Here is an 18,743-nt window from a genome sequence, read left to right as displayed (position 1 = left end):
CTTCCGGGGAGAAAGTTGTGGAGTACGGAGTTGGGAGGAAGAAACCATATTTTATAATAGAACTTAAAATTAAGAAATTTTTGACAGGAATTTTTTTTTTTGCCTTGTTAAAATGAGGATGTGACTGAGACACCATTGTCCATCTTCTTTCAAAAGCTGCACAAAGTCATCTTGAAGAATAGCTGGAGTAGTTTACCCCAGAAAAATATGTACCTCCTTATATAGGTACGTGTTCTTCTACTCTCGAGCTGCAGGGGGAAAATGTATTCCTCTGCAAAATACAATAGAGTTTATGGGCAAGAGCTGTCTCCCCACTGACCCGCTTCTCACAAGGACTTAATGAAGTAGGGCTGCAAAGGTGTCCCACTGAACTCAGCATGGCAGGTAGAGACTGATGAAAGAAAATCATTTCTGTCACAGGAAAAATCTCCACAAGCCAATTACCGCGTGGAGTATGGCACATTTTACATTTTAAAAAGCCAGTTTGCCTCAGAAAGGTATAACAGGTAATGGAGGTTGAGGAAACGGCTGAGATACAGAATATACATTAAGCTTTTCAATAAGCATTGCATTCTGTTGCCTTCTCTGACTCCCTATCACTCCCTCACACACACATTCACACAGACAAATTCAAGTCCCCAGATGGGTTGTTGACAAGGAAAAGAGAAACAGCCACATCCAGACACAGGCAGCTGAATGTATATTCTGAAATTTGCACTTTTCTCATTATAAAACTGTGTCACTTGAATGAGCAAACACCTGCCAAGGTTCTATACTAATACATACTGTCCCTGCCTAGATGAAGGGACAGGAAGGGGGGGAAGGAGGGGAGACCGGTGGAAAGAAGGAGTGGAAAAGGGCAGAAGGGAGAAGGCAGGAAAAGAAATAAAGGGGACGAAGCGAAATGTGCAAACATGATAGGGTAAAAGGGAGTGAGTTTAGAGTCATGACTATTTGCGTATGCATGCGCTCTGTATGCCCATACAATAAACACATCCCTAATGTACAAATGTAATTACCATTCCTCCGCACAGACATATACATGCCCACGCACATCATATTTCCTCACCTGCTGCTTTTAAAAATGAAAAAGAGTAGCCACAGAAAACTGGTAGATATGTGCTATATGCCTGTATATCCAGAGAGATGGCAAACTAAAGGAAAAACCTGAATGCTTGACCCCTACAGTGAGGGGACCAGGTTATGCAGTGGCAGCGTTTTGTCGGTGTGGTTTGGGTCCACTTAGAGGGAAGACTCAACTTTAACTAAAGTTGCTCTGAGTGATATGTTATGCGATGTTGTGCTATGATAAAACATCAACCTATCCTGATGGGAGTTGTCTCTTCCATGATGTCAATGGAGGATGAATATGTGGATGTTTAAAAAGGATGTGAATGGCATTCACAGTCACTGGATCTTCACCCAGCTGACCACCTATGAAAGAGTTTAGACTGACAGGTCATAGTATGTGTCCTCAGGGGCGCTTTTGATGAAAGGGATCATGTCGCTTTCCACCACTTGGTTGGTATACGACTAGGCAGCGTCGATTTTTGCTTATATTAAGAAAACAGTTCACCTAAATGCGTTTCTGAAAACATCTGAGGCAAGAAATATGCCATGCAATTGCAGAATCTGTTGTGACTTTAGACCAACAACTTTAAATGTAGAGCTGTCCTGATCCGATGTCAAAGATTGGGATTGAGATTGGCTGTCACACAGATGACATAAAAGTAGTGCAGAATTTGGGGCAGGAGATTTGGGACACAAATTCTAAATAACTGTCTTAATCAGTAATCTGCAGCATTATAAATCAATGTTCGATTAATTGATTTCACCAATGGTCCTGTGCTGGTACTACTGATGTGGTCAATTTACACATGCTATTTGTGTAACTATAATTCTGCTGCATATGCTACTAGAATATAGGAATTCTGTCCTAGTTAATTCCACCTTGTTATGAACACCGGAGGACTTCAAGCATAACAGAAGTCTTTATCATGCTGGCTTGCTGTTAGCTCCTCGGGTTGCTGGAATTTCAAACAATAAGAATCTCCACCTGATGGCACAACTGGGTACTACTGCTAATGTACATGACATGCATAAATGGAATGCAGGTTTTTGCTGTCTTTTAGAACTTGCGTGGCCACGGTACACCCTAACCTCTCAACAATGCATTTCAGACAGTGCTCTACCAGAGCTTTACAATAATGTAGAAATGAAGTTTGTTTCTTAATGCATTGTAGAGCTATTCAGCCATCCAGCACATACAGTGTACTTATTTTGTTTGAAGTTTGTATTGTCTAAGAAAAAGTCTTAAATCTAGTATCGGATTGGGACTCAGTGTCTGAGCAGTAAATGACTTGAATCAGACTGGTAAAGCACTTGATCTGGAGTTTACAGAGACACTGAGTGGCAGTTAGATGGCCCTTAGTTATATAAAGTAGCCCAGACCTTGACTGTATGCAAATGAGTGTCCAACATGATACCCTGTCTTTGTAGGATGCATTGCACAGCTGTTTACATAGACAATGAGTGGAAAGCCTGGAAATCAACAAACAAAATGAGGAAATATCTTTTGGAAGAATGGTGTTTATCCCCTTCAGTAGAGTTCAGGGACTTCTAGAATCAATGCTAAGGTCCACTGACGTTGGTCTGGCTGTACATAGTGGTCCAACACCTTACTAAGACACTCTATGTGTCACCCGGCTGTATGTAAAGGTATTGAACTGTATATAAACATAGAATAAGTTGCTGGTGTGCTGTGGCCATCTGGACAGTGATGTTCTGCAATTGTTGTGATACTGTGCCACTGATGAATCACAAAACCATCCGCTGAGTGTGATGACAAACTTAGGATTTATCATGTTGAGCTGGAAAGTGACTTTCACACCTTTTGTACCATTTGTTGTAAACAAAGAATAAAATGGCAAACAGTAGTGCTTGTGTTGCAAAAGTGGTAGTTGACCATGGCACGTTTTCTGGCATTGTTTTCTGTACAGTGTTAATGATATCATACGGATGATAGTACAGTCTTGTTAATGCATCACAAACATTACTACGGTTTTAATGGGTTCACAATTTTAATTAACTAGTTGGACATTTATTAATTTAAATCATTATCTATTGGCCATTTTATTGGTGCTGAATAGTTGTTTCCAGAAGATATGTGGAATTCTTGATCAATAAAATAAAGTATTACTACTTGGATGAGCAGCACACTGTTACCCTGATATCACCCAGTACCACACAGATGTAAGGTATTGACCATCAAGGCAGAAACGTCTGTGGAAATGACCATATATTCAGTTTTTATTAATTTGCTATTAATGAGAGGCTATAGCAGTATGTGTTGCATCCAACCACTGTTAGTTTCAATGAGGCTGTCTCACCAACTGACTGAGCGTTTTCCCTGAGAATACAAATGTCACTTCTAATTTAAAAGAAACAAGGCATCTTTGACCTTCTTCTCAGTGTAGCTTCTCTCTGTCTCAGTTTTCAAAGATGTGCCTTTTCTTACATCCGCTATAGAATTTTTTATTTTTTTTTTGGTTTCTAAAAAAAGAGATAGCTGGCACTTTCCAACTTTTCTGTCCATCTCTCAACACACTGTTTTCAAACAGTGAATCTTACAGCGTCGGTGTTGTGGCCTCTCACTCTGTTATCTGATCGGTTGTGGCTGTGTTCGGGGGAACCTCAACACGGAAGGCTCCTCAGAGCCAACGGCCAGCAGCACTTGTAATTAGATGAAAAATCTTCCTGCTCCCTCCGGGCTTCTGAATAGCAAGCCGCATCTGCTTTGGCAAACTTACAATTGTCACATCTCAGGGTACTTTCTGCTCGTTCTGCTGAGATTAACACAATCAAATTTAGAAAATATATGACTCTCTGGCTTTTGTACTGGCTTATGCACAAACCGTAACCTCTGTGCACTTAACAAGCAGCAAAACAGACAGAGGTGTATTGACCATTTGTTGTAGAAACAAATCCAACTTTGATGCCAACAAATGCTGCTTTGCTTTCTGCTTGTTTTTTTTCTATATACGTGTAGAGACACAGACTAAAGCTCAATGAGCAAAAAAATATGGTTGTACATTCGGTAAGTAGTTATTGTGGAATACAAATCTGCCACTCTTTGATGTTGACAACAACACCATCCTCCATGAGCACATTCAGGGCTGTCGGCACTAATGGTCTGTAATGGATGGCAGGCAGCGGCAGCACCTTCGCAGACAAACAGCAAAAGGCTGCATTCCTCTTCTGTACTCCCTCTGTGGATATCCAACCTTCCACTGAACACAGACTGAGGGAGCAGAGGTTACATGGCAAAGAAACAGACAAAATTGTGTTGGACTGTTCTTTGTTTTACATGTAATAGGAAAAAAAAATGAAATCCTTTGTATTGTATGCAGATGTGTGGGTGTGTGTTTCTACTTATTGTTTATCAAAGGTCTTAAAGCTCTCTAGAGTCAGCTCGTAGGTCTCAAAACATTGAAGTGTTGGTCGGATGTGGTGGGCAATAACTTGGCCACATCAGCTCCTGGCCTCCAGCTCACTTCAACCCAGTCCAAACTCTTCTCCTGCTTCTCTTCTTGCTTTCTGAAAAATGTTGCTATTAGTTTTTCTTGAGGAAAATGGTCTCTCCCTTTTGCTGATGAACTTGATGAATGGTCCTTGTGCCTCATGGGTTTTTGCTTCATGGATCCCTCCTGTTCTGAGATATTTGCTCCTGCCGGGAGCACTATATCTCCCTCAGATGACTGACATGTTGCAACTTGACAGGACACCGGCCAAGGTGCTTTTCTTTTCACAGAGCTTGCACAGTGGGTCTTTTTTTTTTTTTTTCAAATATCGCCTGTGCAGGTTTGCTGAAGATGGAATGGTGTCTGATGGAAAATCGGAAGGGATCCAACTCCAGCAAGTCAACCCATTCAGCCTATTTTGTGCTTGGTGGGTCCCACTTTGTCCAGACTCCTTGGGAAACCAGTTCCAATGCCTTTGTCCTCTGACGTTCTTTGGCTTCTTCCACACATTTTACATGGATCGTCTCTCTCGTCTTGTATTGTACCGCTTTGCTTGAAGTGGGTGATTCAAAGAGCGTGTTTTCCCTCATACTGGTTCCCTATTATGTCTTGGATTTCAGGATACATCCAAATTATGTCAGAGTTCTACGAATTCATAAACAAAATTCAGAGTCTGAATGAGGAGAATAATCAAGACATAAACATCTTAGCAACAGCATTATTTAACTGGTGTCGCTATTGATGTGGGACTATGTTTATAGGGTTTGGGGTATTTGATTCAAAGTCATTTTTTCACAGTTTTTTTCTGTATTAATAGCCTTACCAGTTATATTACAATTTCATGCTTATATATAACACCTTTCATGTTTCTAAACCCAGCTCGAATCCACCCTTCCAGGGGTATCAGGATGATCCTGCTTTTTGGCATCACAACTATCCTGATTTTCTGCCTGTAACTACTGAAAAATGCATAAACGCATGATTGGATTATGAAATTCGGAAGTTCAAGATTTGCAATAAGTTTGATTCTGAATTGATAATTAAGAGTCCTCAAATTCATTGGAAGCAGAGTGTTGAATTATCTGCGTTCATTGCTGTGTCATACAGGTGACGATTGACTGGAAGTTCTGAGATCTGATTACCACTTATTCAATCAAATTGCTTCAGCTGTTCACTTTACAATTAAGCCCTTTCATTATAAGTGCGAATGCAGTGTCGCTGAGTTCACGTCCTCATTATTTTTGCTCAAGCAGACCAACAAACCAGAAGATCTATCCATCTGCATCCCTCAATCTCTCGCAGCGTTTGAGAATGGGATGTTGAAGAGAAGAAAGAGCGAAGGCAGAGTTGCACTGCGACAGTTAGGGAGCCAGGAACAGTGAATGTATTTTCTGACATTTGCCGGCTGATACTTTCTTGCCCAAAGCAAATAAGACAACAGTTGAATTGAAGCATTGTTTAACTTGTACACATTCACGGGTTAGTAGAGGTGCCTGAGTAGACAGAATGAGGTCTGCAGGTGGGAGGAAGGAGAGAAACTGACAGAAAGAAAGACAGAAAGATACACAGAGGCAAATAGAATTATTTGTCAAGAATCAGATCAAATAATGTATTCTTTGTCTTAGTTTATTCTTCGGGACACAATATATACATTTGTGTGCACACTGTACATATTGGCATTAAACATAACTATCTTTCCAGGACAGGTTTCACCATTAACTGAACTGGCAGTGCGTTAGACTAAAACTAATTCTGTAGTCTTGTATTGATAGCCATGTGTAGTTACACACACACACACACACAGAAACGGGAATGTACTGTCACCAGTGTAAAGCATAAAGATATGTCATGTGCTTATATCAACGTGTCACGCCTGCTCAGGCTCAGTGCACAGCATGTAGAGATAACCAGTGTTGCGAGGAACAGGAAGGGACAGAACAAATGCAGTAGTAAATGAGAGAGAGCAGCTGTCGTTTAGCCAAACTGATTACAACTGTGTTGCCATTTACTGTAGGTGTTTAGCCTGGAAGCAGCAAAGCAAAGCGTCCCATCCCTTGGCAGACCAAATGACACGAGATAGCTCACTGACATTTCTCTACATTTGTCAGTTCTGTGATCACTGCAGCATGCATACACACAAGCCATAAAAAAAAAGTAATGCTTGTGTTGCTAACCCCTCCTTACACAGTTACCTGAAAGGCTTGAAATTTACCAGTGTCTGGCATTTACAAAGGCGCAGTAGCCAATATGTATAGATTATTGTCTGTGCAGCATCCGATGCTCACTTCTCTAAACAGCTTGCATGGCAATTTGAGCACTTCTTTAACTAATAGATTAGAATGTATAAAAACCAGCAATTAAATTCTCTGAATGCATACGGTATATTGTGGATAATAGTAACATTTTGTGCAGAAAACATATTTCCTTTAGACTTCTCAAACTTGAGATGGGTTGCCATGGCTAATGTTTGCATGTTCGCGAAGCAGGGGTTCTTTGTTGTGCCTAGAAGAATTGTTTGAATTAGTTTCGGTTCTGGAGGATATCTTTTCATTTCAGATGTCAAGTTTGTCTTGTACTGCTGGTCTAAGAGTTTACAGCAATGCATTTATTTCCTATGAATCCTCTTTTGATATTGGGATGCCTCTCAGCAAAAAGAATACCCTTTCTTAACGGTGATCTTTTAAATAGGGAGAGAGCAGTAGTGTTTCCTAAAGATTTTGATAAAGGCCTGGCCTGTATCTTTATCGGTAACTATTAAAATACTTCAATCAGCCACAACATTAAAGCCAGTGTTGTGTAGGTTTTCTCTCATGCTGCCAAAAGACTGAACTATCTGGGCATGGACACTTGACCTCCAGGGGTCTCCTGTGTTGTCTGGCACCAGCACATTGGCAGGGCTGCAGGGTGGGACCTCAGCGATTGGAAACCAGGTTGATGCTTTGGGGTCTTTGTCCTGTTCCTCGAGCAGCTCTTGAGCAGTCTTTGCAACGTGTTAGGGCACATTGTTGTGTTGTAGGAGGCTGCTGCCATCAGGGAGTACCACTGTTATTGATATGGGTAAGTGCTTGGTTTGCAACAATATTTAGGTAGGTGGTACATCTCAAAGTGACATCCACATGAGTGCCCGGACCCAAGGTTTTCCCAACAGAGCATTGTTTTTCACTTCACCTGTCAGTGGTTTCATTGTTGTGGCTGATCTGTGTATCTTATCAGTTATAATTCCAGTATCTGATAGCAGTGACAGACAAATAATTCCAGCAAATGGCACTGATTGATCAAACATATGACTCAGAATATGGTAGTACGGTTACATTTTAAACTGTGATAATGTCTGTACAATTTTCAAAGTAGCTTATACTGTAGTTGGCATCCTTGTACTATATAATATGTTTGTATATTTTGTTATATTTTTTTGATAAAGTGTATGATATGCAGTGGTTTTGCACTGTAGTTTGAAATATAGTCATGTGATTTATGTGGGTTAGTGGGGATTAATCATGCTTCTCCTCTGTTGAACCAAAACACACACACACACACACACACTCACACACACACAGACTCAACTTGAACAAGGTGAGTTCCGAGTCACTTTCATGGAGATTAAAAGCAAAGTCGCTTTGGCTGCTCATATTAAAAAGGTTTGTAGAGAAGCATTGTACTTGGAAAGGGAAGACTTGAATCAACCTCTTGAGTCGCCAAGGCCTCAGAAACAGCATGAAAGAAATGTTTGCACGCTCAACAATTGACATGGTCTTTTCATAACGTGCAAACCAGTCTTTTATGCGGTTTTGTTTTGTACCTCACAATGCACGCCTTAGACGCAACAGTCATGTCATTTTCAAGGTGTTCACCTCATTATGAAATCTCTGCCACTGCTCCAGCTTGTATCACAAATATGAAGTTTAAAGTCTGGTTTGAAGAACGGTGAAGTATCTTTCAACTGGCCATACAATCTCAGCAAATCTATTTCAAACCCTCATATCTTGCCAAATTCTCATTAGGCCTCTCTCCGCCTGTTATTGCAGTATTGATTTCCATTCCGTTATATCTTTTAGAAGATTACATTTTCATATAAGTAAATGTCTACAACGGTTTCCAGCATAGAAAAACTGTAGGAGTGCGGTTTACCATCGAGGTGTGCCGATGCATTCATTTTGAGATTGAGCAGAAAGTTCCGCTTTAAGGTCAAAATTATCCAATTGTCTATGCATTTAAATCAATTCATACATATATTATTTACATTACATAGCATGGTGTGCCTACTGCGAATCTGATTTTATTTCAGAGTAAACAATGAAAATAAGCACATGATGGTATTGGCATAAATCATACCAAACATCAGCGTTCAAGATAATGGGCAAAATTTCATTGTGAGGACGGGTTAGGCCACGCTTAGCGCATTTGTAAATAGTGCTCAAAGCAGAATTGCTCGTATTTTGAAGCCTCCCTGTAAGCACAGAATCAGGTTTGAGTTCAGATGCTCTCTGGTGTGTTTATCTCATTAGGATGGTACTCTGTTGTTGCTTTAACAATATACATATGTTTGGCATCAGATAATAGACTCCAAAATATTAACATACCATTGATCTCCCTTTTCTGTTTTGCCATTTCCTGCTGCTCTGATTTCTCTCAGTCTTTCACTCTCTGTCTTTCTTCCCATCTTTTTGACTGTGTAGTGAAATCCCCAGTGCATATAGACATATAGAATTGGCATTTGTATAAACTACTTTTACGAAGTACGTTATAAAAAATGCAAGAAAAAGAACTAAACAACAAAACTGTTGCTAAATATCACACTGTATGAAATAAATTAAAATACTACCCCTGTGATCAGTTTATAGGAGTTGGCACGGCTGCTGCTTTCCTGATGTGTCAGCACGTGTGGTAACTATCTGTCTCTGTCTGTTTCTGTCTTCCAGCTTTAAGGGACAACAGGATCGAGCTTATTCGTGCGTCGTTCTCGGAGTTAACCATCAGTATCACTGATGCCACGCTGTCTGATGAAGGCATGTACACCTGTTCTCTCTTCACCATGCCTGTCAGAACAGCCAAAGCCTACCTGACTGTTCTAGGTAAGTACAAGCATTTAATTCCTGCCTAAATGTGATGCACATTTGCGGATCATTGTTAAATGACATCTGTGACAATGCAGCTTCTGGTTGTGCAAAACTTTTTCCCTCCAATCTGTCAAAACAAATCCTACATATCCCACAAGACATTCCACTTGGACATTGTCTAGAAAAGCAGGTGGGACATTGTTGCTTCCAGCTGTGGAGCACACATGTTTTTAGAGCAGGCAAAAGTGTTGGGTTAATGACAAGAAGAGGGTAAAGAAAAAGTTTATTTCTTGCTTGCTTGTGTTTTGTGGCTGCAACACCTTATGGTCTGCATAAGCTGCTATTTGCAGAAAAAAATGGCATCTCTGCATTTTCTATTCCCATTGCTCCCCATACAGAACGCTCCAAATGGAAGCTCTTGTACTTTGAATCTTGGGTGCTGACTCATATTAAAATCTATTCAGTGCGGAAGCTTTAGATTTTAAAACAACAATGCTTGAACTTCTTAACCTAAAATGCATCGTACGGTACATTTTCAGTCGCTGTATTTCGCAAAACCTCATGATAAAAGACTAAATAAAGCTGGGGCCAAAGAAAACACAAGTCCATTTTGTGCATATCCAAGAATACTCTACTGGTTTGTAAACATTTTCAAAAAGAACATTTTTTTGTTTGTTTTTTTTTTTTTGCTTGATTTGATCATTTAGTGACATCTGTCTTTCTGTATGGGTTAATTTCACAACACTGATCATTTTATAAAAACTCTAGGAAATGTTGTAGCCATGGTATCTGGTCCTAATGTGTTTTTTTTTTTTTGTTCACAAATAGTCAATTTAGGATTTTGTTGTGATTTGCTACAGTTAGAAATAGCCTGTTGCTCATGCCTGCATCTGCAGACAAATAAAAACATACTGTTATTACCTCCTTTCCTTTAGTCGTGTTTCTGCTGTGATCATCGCCTCACACAAACATTGTCTCATTTCCTGCCACCGGGCTTATTATCTTGCCAATTAGTTTTTGCTAATGTTAATAGATGTGCTAGTGCACTCCACGACCATTTGCTGGCTCTCTGTTTAACAAGCATTCTGAGAATTAGAGACATTAAAGGCTACTGCTCAATAAGGATATGGAGAAAATTATTTTGCAATGTTAAACAATAGTTAATGGCACAAGCCAGGAAACAGAGAGGGAGATTTAATAAACGTGCAAAATGGTCTGGGAATGGCCTGGTTTATCTGCCACTGTTTCAGGACAGTGAGTGCTGGGAATGAACACAAGAAAACACTGAATGAATGATTTGGACAAAGTACCAATTTTCTAAAAAATGACCACACAAGCTTCATGTTTAAATCTTTTTTGTGCATCAGTACATTTGTGCTCATTTTATTACCGCAAAAATAATTTGTAAAGCATTTGGGGTGTCATTAAACAAAAATCTTGGACAAGTCAAAGTTTCAACTTGATGGTGGTGCGAGAGGTAAAAGTTAAGTTACATCCTGTTCAGAATATGAGGGTGTGTAATAAATTCCATTGCAATTGTGCAGTAGAAAAGCCACGGATCCACAGAGCCACTAGAATTCATCTACTGTAAGCCATGAATACCTGTGCAAAATTTCACAGAAATCGATCCAGTTGATATTGCAGCCTGAACCGAAGCAGCACATCGACCAGTAAACACACACACACACACTCGCATCCCAAGAGCTTTGCCACTAGCCTTGCTAAAAATGCATGACGTGAAAGGCTTAGCATTCGATTCACACATATTTAAAAAAAAAAAAAAAAAAAAAACAGCACAAAAGTTCATTTATTATCAGTAATTTACATTGACCTTGGCTCGATATAGCATCGTGTCAAGATGCCTGCTCTCACTGTAACTTTACACAAAATGCATATTTATGTGTACATTAACATGAAGCAGTGTGATCACAATGACCTCTAGAATTATCAGTGAAATCCACTTTTCTTTGTTTTTTCAACATGCATCAAAAATCAAGCTCTTTCTCATGTCTTGAAAACGCTCTCGGTCATGCTTAAGCAGTCACGCACGCACACAAACACACCATAGCGCAGACCGATCCATGATGCACAAATGAGCAGAGAAACACATACACCCACATCGCTCACACACACACATACACACACAGAGAAGGTTTAAGCTTTGCAGCCTCTTGCCACCCAAGGGGAACGTGACTGTATAAGATGAACATTGTATTTGATCTGCTCTTATTCAGTCTGGCAGAAAAACCATCAAACATTTTTTTTTGTGAGTTAAGCCACACTTACTCATTCACACACTTACACACACACCGCAGTACTTAGATGTAGTGACACTTGTACTTTACACTCCTTAAAACTATCCACGGAACCAATTTGCTCAGAGAAAAGCATGTATGTTAAAAATGACTTGTGTCGCATTTAACTTCAGCGAAGGACGGGCAGATCTCACCTAATGGTGCATCCATGCTAAGCAGCAGCTATTGTTTTGATTATGTATGCAGTTTGTGCCTTCACACAAATGGTAAACATAAAAAAGGGGGACCTTTAACTGTGGTAATAAACCTTACAAGAGGTGGTGAGACAGACAAGGCGAGAGCCAATCAATGGCATTGACTGACAGACCTTTCAGTCACTCAGCCTGAGGCAGACTTATTGCTCATTGACATTAGAAGGGCAGACACTACACACTTAAAACACTCATTATAGGAAAGGCCAGTAATTAACATTTTCTGGACAACACCGTGGTCCCCTCTGTTGTCACAAGCCTTTGCTTAAACACATGTACACAAACACACACACAAATACAAAAACATATTTTTTAGCTTGCACTTTGCACCATGATAACTAGTTTTTTGTTGTTTTTTTCTGTTGTCACAGGGACCATAGGAGTGAAAAGTGTCAATACTAAGGTCTGTCAGAGAAACCTTGACATTGGTTCTCAGAGGACACATTGCTGTTGAATTTTTTAAATGTCATTTTTCAATTCTGTGAACATCACAAACAAAACTCCATTCAACCCTATTGCATTCAAGTTGAAGCCGAGACCGATATCTTATAACCCGGACAAATAAAATCAAAACTATCCGCATGGCTAAGTGCCACTGGATGTAAGTGAGAAATTTGTTTCTTGTAAATCGGACAACCTTTAAAAGCAAGGGGGTGACCCAGTGGTTAGAAAAACTACCCACCCATGTGACAACAACAATCTTCCCTGATCTGTGTCCTGCTCAAGGAAGCTTTGTAGTCTGCACTCTAATCTCCCTGCAGGTGGGAAAGCTGGAGGAGAATTTCCAATAAGGCATAATAATATTATTGTTGCATAATGACATACTGCTGTGTGTGAATTAGTTCCATCACTGTGATTTCCATTACATCTTTCAGGTGTGCCAGAGAAGCCAGAGATCGATGGCCTGACAAAGCCTGCCATGGAGGGAGACCAGATCACTCTGACCTGCATCACTCAGGGCAGCAAGCCCGCCGCCGACCTGCGCTGGTTCAGGAATGAAAAGGAGGTCAAAGGTATGTTACATCTGTGTTTATATCTGCAGTGTAATGTCATGCAGACATAGTGACAGGAGGGGGTTCAGAATTGTAAGGGAAAATGTGGTCTGCCGGCCTATTCTGTAGAACATAGTAGTCTGACTGCACCACACAGAGGGAGGAAAAAAACACTCTGACTTGTTTGCATTTAAACCAATCACAGTTGCCGTGGGCGGAGCTAAGGGAAGTCTGCAGCTTCAGCACTCCCTCCAAACAGGTAGAATTGTTTTGGTGGAACATTTGCAGCAGGGACAACTTGGAATTTACCATGTGGTAGGTTGCTCGCCCAGAGGTTATTTCCCATAGAGATGAACACAGCAACATGTAGATAGCAGCAGGGAAGGACAAAGTTGCCTGAAATGAGCAGCAAATGGCAGGTTTATAATTGAACCTTACATCTATTGAGTGTGACTAGAGAAAATATGATGGGATTATATAAATCAATCACTTTTTCTATAACCAGAATTTTTTTTTTTTTTCTGAAAATTGGTCTGTTTTTTGACATTGTCAAGATTTAGCTATTACAAAACACAATTCATTTCTAATAGAAAAAAAAAACCTGAAGTTGTGAATTTGATTTTTATTTATCTCAGTGAACCAATTTAGTTACTTTTTACAATTTCAAAACACCACTTCTAACGGTTCCACTTGATAACAGTAACAGTTAATAACTGTCTACTGATTTACTGATATTTTAATACCTGACTGTAATTTCCCTTTGGAGCAACTCAATTAGGTTCACAATATTTTCTCTCTAGAGAATAAAAAAAAGATATTGGTTCTCACATTTCAATATGGCTCAGACTGCGCTTTGTAATAAACAAACAGAGAACAACTGTGGCAGAAAGTACTCATTTGTGTTTTAAAATGCATTTAAAATGGGCAGAAAGGCTTTGTCATAAAACTGGCACCGTGAAACTGCTGTAGTGGATGTCCCAACAGTGTGTTTTTGTACTGAACAAGTTGTTTCTAATAGAGCAGATTCAGCATGTGTCCTCTGGCCTGAGACCGATACATTAACCTCCCTTGTTATCTGAGGGCTGTTCTAAATCTCACTGACTGGACTACATACCTCATTTCCACCCTGCTCCTGCTCTGTTCTACTTGATGAACCATCCGCTATGTAATTGTTTGAACGAGACAGCGAGAGAGAGAGAGAGAGAGAGAGAGACAGAAGAGGAAAGACTGCTGAAGAAATAGAGATTGGGACATGAAATAATGGAATTAAGTTTTTGAGAAAGAGAGAAACAGATGCGGTTTTGTATCAAATGGCAGATAAAAGGCAGATAGCAAAATGCAAATCACCCTTTTTTTTCTCATTTAAATGCAAGATTGGATCGAAAATCACAGGTTTATTTTATTTTTTTCAAACTGCCAAAAACAATGCAAATGTTTGGAAAGACACTGTCAGAATCTTTGTATAACCAAACAGATCACTGAAACTCAGTAATGAGAATAACAACCAGCCAGGTGTTGCACATCCTAAAAGCCCAATTAAAGGTAGTAGAATTTGCTTCAGGAGAAGGATTCGGGATATACAACACACAGACTTCACAGAGTTCATTTCCCTGCTCATACAGAGGCTTAATAAAGCACAAAAATAGTTGATTTTTGCAAAAGGATGCATGATTTTTTTTTTTCTTATTGACTATGCATATTAATAGTTTTCTTTCTGCTGTCACAGGCAGCAATAAGTAGGCCTGTCATCTATCTGGCACACATTTATTCTTGTAACCAAATTTGTGTACACTGTGTTTTCATGTGCAGTACTTTACGTAGCTGTAGCGACACATATTCCTACTGTAATATACATACTTTTCAATAACCGAGTGTTTTCCCCAAACAGCACTAAACCAGCGTGCTGACATCATGCAGTAAAATGAAGATGAAATAAAATAAAATGTAATACTTATTACTTTCTGCTATTTTAGATTATGCAAAAAACATAATCCCCAGGCCACATATTGTTGTTTTTTTCATCCAACTGTTCACTGGTTTTGTAATGTATTATAGTGGATTATCTCTCCACTTTGTATTGCTTTTGTTTTCCTTCTGATGAACAAGCATATAGAAGCAGAATGTACACTAATTAGCAGAGTGAGTATGTTTTTTTGTACCGGTTTATTGTGTCTCCTCGGACCATTATCACTTTTCCCAGTGGCCCACTACTGAGAGAAGAGCTCCCTGTAAGGCAAATGAAAATGTAGCAGGGACATTATGTTCTTTTAATTTACCACTGAAAGTTAACAGGTAGTCAGAGACATCCTTGGTGGCTTCAAGTGAAGGTAGTCTCGGGAGGATACGCGCTCTCATTAAGGTCAGATGCTATAATTCTCTCCTCAACTTGGCACACGACTATCTTTAATTTGGGCCTTGTACAATTTTATATCAGCATATTATTCACTGTGACAAGGTTGTGCTTCTTTACCCAGAAAGGGCATGTTCTTCTGTAGAAGTGTATTCTGCTGTGCATATGCCTTGGTGCCAGCGAGACAAATACAGGTGTGTGTATGTAGTTTGCATCCGGACCCGCCCGGGTGCCGGGTTTGGGGGGCCTGTGAGGTCTCACCTACCTACCTACCCACCTACCCACCTACCTACCTACCTACCTACTTGCCTGGTCTCACCCCATCGTTTCCTCTGGACAGCTTTTCCAGGGTGTCGCCTGCCTTCGCCCTAAGTCAGCTGGGATAGGCTCCAGCCCCCTGCGACCCTAGTGAGGATTAAGTGGTGTATAGATAATGGATGGAAGGATATTTATATATGCAGTGTTTATTCATATATACACAGAAGAATGACAAATGTTCTTCTTGTAAAAGAAATCTTGGTAACAATGTCCCAGAACAGAAAGCAGAACCTTGAGACTTAATACAAATGTCAGATTTGAAGATAGTTGTCAGATCCACTATTGGACTCGTCAAGAATTTCGATCGCAGGTGGTGTTTGGCCCTCTCTGAATTCACCTGAAAAGCTCTTTCAGTGTCTGCCATTACACCCTTTCTACCCAAGCTTAAGTCCAGACAGCTCAGCCTGCTATCTGGCATTAGGGTTTCCCAGGGTCCAGATCAGAAAGCCGATAAGACCGAATCAATGCTGGATTTCCACACAGTTTTAAGCAGATATCATGTTTATCTTTCTTTTTAATTAGTTGCTGGATGAATCTGTGTCATCACATTTATTCAGACCTGCTCAGAACATCCTTTATGCTAAAAGAGCTTTGTTAATCTCACACACTGGATCCAGGCAGAGTAAAGCAGAATAAATAATATAACTTAGAAAAGTATGTATAAAAGCCGAAAAGCCTCCTGGTTTCAAAGGTGAGGAAAACGTTGATCCTTTGAATAATAACCTGTCTTCCCTGACAAGTAGGTGTCTGTTTTTAATTAGCAGTTCATTGCTCAGTGTGATGCATTTGTCAGACATATTGAGGATGTGTTCGGTTCAGGAAAAAGTGTGTTTTCAATGTGATGATTGACACACACATTTTCACATTTAGTTCTACTTTGTCAAACCACAAATGCGTTTCTGCCACTAATTGGTCCAGTTTTTTTTGGTAGTAATAAGAAGGTGTAAATTATTATCTAGTCACAGGCAGTTTACCTTGGTATATGTGACACCAATTAAGAGTTTATCTGTGTGTAATTGTATGTGAAAGTGTGTGTTGCATTTTAATGGGGGTAGAATGAAACCAGCCTAGTCGCGAGCCACCACCACCCCTCTGGTGGTCCGACTTTCTCTCCATGTTTCAAAATGGCAAAATAAATAAACATAAAAGCAAGCAAACAGAAAGGGCAGCGCCTGTTAATACACAATGTATGTATGCATGTGTAGGTGTATGCGAGCGCACTTGAAGTGTTCATCATCCTGACAGGATCAGGGTGTGTTCAATGTGAAAAGCCATCTGATTGTGGGCGACCATGCTGGGAATAAATGACAATTGTGACATATTGGTGAGGGATCTGGGGGAATAGGGAAGATTATATTACCGGCAGAGCCACTGGAGCAGTCCATCACCCATTCGCAAGCAGTTAACAAACACCCTATGCTAAATGCGAGTGTGTATATCTATGTATATGTGTGTGTGTGTGTGTGTGTGTGTCTGCGCGAGCAAAACAGACAGATGGAGCAGACAGCCTGCATGTAAGGACATAAGCTAGTGTGTGTGGAACGGAATCCAATATTCTTATTTCTCAGTCTCTTTGTCCCTTAGATCCCCTCAGTCCCCACCCAGTAATGATATATTTCTATCTCAGTTACACACCATAACCCAGAGAGACCTCTTCCAATATCACCGCATGTAGAAGTTGTTTACACACCACTGAACCAGGGGGAGCTGTGTGGAGACCAAGCAAGGCAGAGATGAAATGAATATTTATTTCAAATAAGGGTGGGGATGTTCGCTGTCGGACTAGTATTATCATACTCTCTGACCTAAACTGTAGAGGTTATTGCTTCATCATGTTACGCGATAGCTCTATTCCAAGGGGGCTTAAGGAAAAAAACACAGAGATTTGATTCAAATTCGCTCGCGGTCACATCCCTATTCCATTGTCAAAGTTGTTAGTCAAGGACAAGGAACTATTACTGCAGACATACCTCACACTCTTTCAGGTCGTTGTCTGCTGACTTTTCAATACGCTATCACTCAACTCTGCCCGTTCACTGAAGAGCTGAACAGTGACTGAACAACCTTTTGAAATAGTGCTGGCTATTTCTTCATTTATGGGTAATTGTCCTTGACTACTGTGAGTAAGAACAGAATAAGGTGGCCATCATTATTCTTAGGTTTTGCACCGGCAAGAGCCATCGAGGGAAGTGAAGAGGAAGAAGCTCCAGGAGCTTATCTCAAAGAGGATGATGTTGGGGATGACGAGACTGGTAGTGACACCGTGAACACTAAAATAAGAATCGAGTTTGGGAATTTAAAGAAGTTTTCTAGTTAAAAGAAAAATACATTTTCAGCCACTTTGGCAGTGTTAGACAACCTTGCACACTACTTAAAAAGTCTGTGTTGGGACTACATTTATACTATCCAGCTCCCTGAGGTGGAGTGGATCAATGACCATTAAAGGTGTAATTTCAAGATGGCTCCTGCAAGCCACAGTGGCATGAATAAAAGATGCCTAAGTTGCACACACAAAATAGCATATTGGCCCTCTCTATCCTGTTTCATGTGCACCACAAACCCAAAAATAGTTGCATGCATACGCACACATACATGCTCGGAATGAGATCTGTGGAATCTATTCTTATATCGATTGATATTAAGTACAGATGAGTTCAATTTTTGTCTAACTCTTGCACCACAAGATGGTTAGAATGACGAGCAGAGGTATTTTGAGCTGCATGCACCACCTCTCCTTTCTTTCTTTCTTTAAACTTATATCACCTTCATTAAATATGCCCATGCGGAGGAGGATGTAATGTATCCTTTGTCTCTGGCGGCATAAGAGCGTGTGACGAGGTTAACAGACTTAGCCTCGAACACAGAGGAAGGTGAGATCAGATTGCTGCACACGCTGTCTGTGCCCATTAAAAGCAACATCCTGGAGGTGGAGCACCTGTCCATTTTTAAATGCCAGGGCGGCGAGACTGACCGGACCTCTCTTTTTGGAGTGGAAAGCCG

General features: G+C 40.3%; 1 protein-coding gene across 1 annotated transcript in view; it reads left to right on the top strand.

The window, feature by feature from the left end:
- Positions 1-18,743, top strand: part of LOC103367961 (cell adhesion molecule 2-like) — a 56,136-nt gene that overhangs the window by 6,778 nt on the left and 30,615 nt on the right. The window contains exons 2-3 of the mRNA XM_008296163.1: positions 9,440-9,592; positions 12,959-13,096. Coding sequence (XP_008294385.1) covers positions 9,440-9,592; positions 12,959-13,096 — 291 coding nt within the window. The remainder of the gene's footprint in view (positions 1-9,439; positions 9,593-12,958; positions 13,097-18,743) is intronic.

This window comes from Stegastes partitus, unplaced genomic scaffold (genome assembly GCF_000690725.1).
Source record: "Stegastes partitus isolate 25-593 unplaced genomic scaffold, Stegastes_partitus-1.0.2 Scaffold1106, whole genome shotgun sequence".
NCBI lineage: Eukaryota > Metazoa > Chordata > Actinopteri > Pomacentridae > Stegastes > Stegastes partitus.
This window is presented reverse-complemented; position numbering and strand designations above follow the sequence as displayed.